The sequence below is a fragment of the Myotis brandtii genome, unplaced genomic scaffold, assembly GCF_000412655.1.
Source record: "Myotis brandtii unplaced genomic scaffold, ASM41265v1 scaffold416, whole genome shotgun sequence".
NCBI lineage: Eukaryota > Metazoa > Chordata > Mammalia > Chiroptera > Vespertilionidae > Myotis > Myotis brandtii.
The window spans coordinates 2,328,687-2,333,695 of NW_005365989.1; the positions used below are offsets into that span (position 1 = coordinate 2,328,687).

The following is a 5,009-nucleotide window of genomic DNA, read 5'->3' on the forward strand; positions in this document are numbered from 1 at the left end:
GGGGGAGGGGATAGAGATAGATGATAGATAGATAGATAGATAGATAGATAGATAGATAAATAGATTAGAAGTGTAACGTGAGGATGTGAGGTTTAGATCTTGGAGCTAGAAGATGGGTAACCTAAGCTCCTAAGCTCGTGCTCTTTCCAATTCCTAAATCAGACTGATTCGGGTTCAGGAGGAAATTCTTTCCCTCGTTGCTACTGCACACACTTGTCGTGGAAAAGGGAGATCCAGGGGTTATGCAGGTTGCCTACTTAGCACCTACTCTCTGATGGAAACTGAATTCATTCAGGTACCCTGTGCTCCATACAGCCGCATTCCTCCTGGGACCTGTGCCACTCCCAGGGCTGGGACTGACTGATCTCCCTTGCTCGGTACAGGCCAGGATTGAGCATGTGGCTTAATTCTGACCAATGAGACTGGAGGAAAGTGGGCGGGCCCTTCCAGGAAAAGTCTCCAGGCTCCTAAAGGGAAAATGATAGAGTAATTCCCTGGATATAGACATGTCAGGATGCAGCGATGCTGGAACTGCTGTAGATCCATCCTTTCACTTCAAGATGAAAATAGCAGATGGGAGAGATTAAAAGAACCCCAGTACTTTTTGATGGCATTAAATTGCTCATCAACAGAGCCCAAAGCCTGCTAATTATTATGGGAGTTGTTCAGCCACATTATTGTTCAGCCACAGCTTTCTTGTATCTCAAAGGATCTAGCTACAAGGTGACATTTTTCTTTAAATGAAGAAAGAAACCCGAACCTATTTGCATGGCAGAATGTTAGTAGTGTAATTGTTAAACTGAGACGATAGATATATGGGGGTTCTATGCCATTTTCCCTTTCAGGTTTGATGATTTTTGTAACAAAAAGCGAGCAAACAAAAATGCCTACCCCAAAGGACTTATTTGCAAGATGGTGTTAAAGAAATAGTAGTCATAAAAAAATGTTCATACCAAACTTCAGAAAAGCTTAGACTTGTGTAGGAAAGCTGTTTTTAAGTAATGCTTTTTTCTTTTAATCCTCACCCAATAATATTTTTTCCATTGATTTTTTTTTTAGAGGGAGTGGAAGAGAGGGAGCAGAGGAGAGAGAGAAACATCGATGTGAGAGAGACACATTTCTTGGTTGCCTCCTGCTCGTGCCCCGACTGGGGCCTGAGATCTAACCTGCAACTGATGTATGTGCCCTTGACCTGGAATTGAAGGAATTGAACCCAAGACCCTTCTGTCTGCAGGTGGATGCTCTAACCACTCAGCAAACCAGCCAGGGTAGGAAATGCTCTTTTGATTTTTGTGAGGGACACTCAGAGCTAGGACAAAGAGTATTTTTTCTATACCTTATCACTTTCTGATGGCCAAATGGTCATGGACAGGAAGCGGATGGCAACGACGGGCAGTAAGCACACTGCCACGGTCAAAATGATGGTCAACCAAATGTATGGCTGTCTCAGAGCATTTGAAGCTGTGCCTGTAAGAAACGTGGAGAAAGAGTCACAGGGGTCCTCCCATCCTAAGGACACAGGTCCTGTTCCATAGTCCATAAATGGATCCCCTGTTGAAGTTTTACAAGAAGCAGATTACCCTTCCAAAACGTCCCATCACTGCTTACGGAATCAACATTTTAAAATCAGATTACCTACCAAATTTTGCTTTGCTTAAAGTCTCTGGAACAAGACAAATGTGCATAAGTGAACAAATAAGGGGGGAAAAAGTGCATTTGTTGACAGGGTGCATTGATTAAAAATACAGAATTAGGCAATCTACACTTCTGAATTTTTTCAGGAACTTAAAACAGCACTTTCCTATTTACAGTTTTGGTTTGAAACTCCAAATACTAACTAATATTGCCACTTGTGTGCTAGGCTTTATCTTAGGTGTATGACACAGATCATGCCATGTAATCAGTTCTGAGAGATGAATATTCCCTCTTTGCCATGGAAGGGAATTGCGTCATGAAGAAGTACCTTGCCCAAGATAAGAGAACTAGCTATGGCAACTCCCGAATTAAGACCAACATCCGACTGACGAGATCCAGGCATTTTCCACTGCAATTTGGCTTCTAGTTGATGTCAGAGGAAGTAACAATTCATTTCTATAATACAACCAGATCATCACAGACACTACTCAATTTTAAAACTAGAGCCAAATTTTTCACACAACATTGTACTTACACTGTAAGTTTCTAAAAATAATGGTCTTTTTTTAAAATTTATTTTTTATTGAAAATACGTATTGGGGTGACATTAGTTAATAAAATTATATAGGTTTCAGGTATAGTTTTTTAAATGTGGTTTCTACACTGAAAAATGTGTCTGGCTTTAAAAACTAATCCCCATGGGAATAGTCTAAGTCACTAGATACTAACATTTTAAAACCAAGTCACTAAAGAAAAATGTAATCTTAAAAATGATCTCAATCCCAAGAAGAAAAGGGTTACCACAGCAACGGTCTTTTACAAGCCAAAACTGGTTGTAAAAAAAGAAACAACTAATCTTTTACAGGAAACCGAGTTTATGGGGATTTTTTTGCCATTGTAAATTCAAGCTACTCTATTCAAAATAAGAAGTTCATAATTTCCAATTCATGATATTTATTTATAATATTTATATTTATAAACTCAAATTCATTCCAGCATTTGTCAATTTGTCCTATATTTTATACAGTTGTAAACTATTGTATTTTCTGTAACTGTATTTATTGCTCTGAATACATATCTCCAATGTAGCCCACTTAAAAAAAATTTTTTTTTTAGCCTTAGCCGGTTTGGCTCAGTGGATGGAGCGTCGGCCTGTGGACAGAAAGGTCCCAGGTTTGATTCTGGTCAAGGGCACATGCCTGGGTTGTGGGCTTGATTCCCAGTGGGGGACATGCAGGAGGAAGCCGATCAATGATTCTCTCTCATCATTGATGTTTCTATCTCTCTCTCCCTCTCCATTCCTCTCTGAAATAAATAAAAATTTTATATTCTTAGGTCTTTGGGTTATTTCCATTTTCAAAACATAATTAGAAATGTTGTGATACAATGTTTGTACAGATTGCCTTTCCAAAATTTGATGTGTTTTACCTTAGAGTATTTTCCCCAAGTGGAAATACTTGTCAAAGTGTACAAAAAATTGAATAGTTCATTTTTTCCCCAGATAGTGTTTTGGAATAATTAAACTGTATTATTGTGCTACCAGCAATACATGTATTCTGTTCCCCAATAAGCTACCAATATTAGGTTTTACTGGGGGCGGGAAGCTTTTATCTAACTTAGATACACAATTATATCTTAAGTTTATTTTAATTTGCTTTCCTCACATCACATTACCACCCTTCCAAACTATCACCATTCAATTTCTTCTCAGGACATTAATTTTCCCTAGTAATAACTTAAAATTTGATATTTTTCTGTACATTTATTTTTGGAATTTAGAAAGAAAATACCAACCTGTAAATTTAAATGCAGATGGAAAGAGAACATGTATTCCAGCACTATGTAAGTCAAACATGATGCCAAAATAAAGTGCAATGCTTCCAAAAATTGAAAAAGCATTCACAAAAGTCCAGTAAGAAGTATCCAAGCCAATCTGTTGGGAAACCAGAGAAAAACAGAGCATTCACTTTGCGGAGTTAACAAGAAATAAAGGATCTAAGGATTCTGAAAAACAGAATTCAGCAACTTAGGCATGATTTGACTGGAATACTGACCAATTAAACTATCCTTGGCTCAAGCAAGAAGTAGGAAATGTGTTTGGTTATCAGGAGTGAAAACAGCATTCATATTGTGTAAAATGGCAGAGGCTCAGTTGGAGGGAGAGTGGGAGCCAGCTGGACGTGCACACTGGTCTGCAGAAACACAGGTACCAACAGATACTGAAAACAGGTGACTAAAACCACATACCTGGAAATTGACTGTTATCACGAGAGCAGAGGCAATTGTGACAGCAAAAGATTGGTAATCGGAAGGTGCCTCTCCATCCTGTCCCACGGTTTGTAGATAAGCTCCCAGAGGTATGAAGAAGAGGATCATCGATGTTAAAACCCCATGCAATAAGCTTACGAAGAATCTCTTATAGTTGAATAATAAATCTCTTTGTCCCACTACATATAATCCAGGGAATCGGAGACTCAGTTTGTCACTCACATCCTTAAGGGGGAAATACAAGAAGAGTTGTGTACTGTCCATCAAGAATCAAAGAGCTCAGAGAAAGCTTACATGCTTACATGTCACAAGGTATTTATTTATTTATTTATTTAATTGAATTAGAGAGAGGAAGGGGGGGAGAGAGAAAGAAACATCGATTTGTTTCACTAATCTATGCATTCATTGGTTGCTTCTTGTATGTGCCCTGTGACTGGAGATCCACCCATAACCTTGGCCTATGGGGACAACACTCTAACCAACTTAGGTTTTCTGAAGGCAAAAACTAAACAAGATAAGTCATGAATAGTTTCACTGTACAGAGATCAACATCATTACATTAGTCTAAGGAAGTATATTAATTTGCTATTTATGGAAAGAAAACAAATCAGTAATGTCAAAAAATGTAGGGAGGCTATTTTTACCTCCTCAGAGAATATATTGTTTCTAATTATTTGGGAAAGTATTTTCAAATAAAAGTTGATGAGCTCATTCCCAATTATTCTTTTTATTAGTTAAAGTACTTTCTCTAAGAATTACTACTAGATAAAATGTACAATGTAGTAATCTTGGAATTAAACACATAAGATTTAGAAAGTTTTAAAATAATTTATTTTAAAATGAATAGGTTATTATAGAGATACTAGAGGCCCAGTGCACAAAAATTTGTGCACTCGGGAGGGGGGGTCCCCCAGCCCGGCCTGTGCCCTCTCACAGTCTGGGACCCCTCGGGAGATAACGACCTGCTGGCTTAGGCCTGCTCCCGGGTGGCAGAGGGCAGGCCCAATCCCTAGGTGCAGCCCCTGGTCGGGCTCAGAGCAGGGCTGATTGGGGAGTTGGGGCGCCACCCCCTGTCATGCACAGAGCAGGGCGGATCGGGAGGTTGC

The 5,009-nt window shown here is 39.0% G+C and overlaps 1 protein-coding gene across 4 annotated transcripts in view; it reads right to left on the reverse strand.

Annotated features, from left to right (window-relative positions):
- Positions 1-5,009, reverse strand: part of ATP8B1 (ATPase, aminophospholipid transporter, class I, type 8B, member 1) — a 116,377-nt gene that overhangs the window by 7,346 nt on the left and 104,022 nt on the right. For 2 of the 4 annotated variants that reach the window (XM_014545638.1, XM_014545637.1), the window contains exons 25-27: positions 3,883-4,128; positions 3,430-3,568; positions 1,260-1,467 (exon numbers count right to left, since the gene is read on the reverse strand). In XM_014545638.1, coding sequence (XP_014401124.1) covers positions 1,331-1,467; positions 3,430-3,568; positions 3,883-4,128 — 522 coding nt within the window. In that variant the 3' untranslated portion in view covers positions 1,260-1,330. Of the gene's footprint in view, positions 1-1,258; positions 1,468-3,429; positions 3,569-3,882; positions 4,129-5,009 lie in introns of those variants that run through there. The other 2 variants (XM_014545640.1, XM_014545639.1) reach the window with 2 other exon arrangements.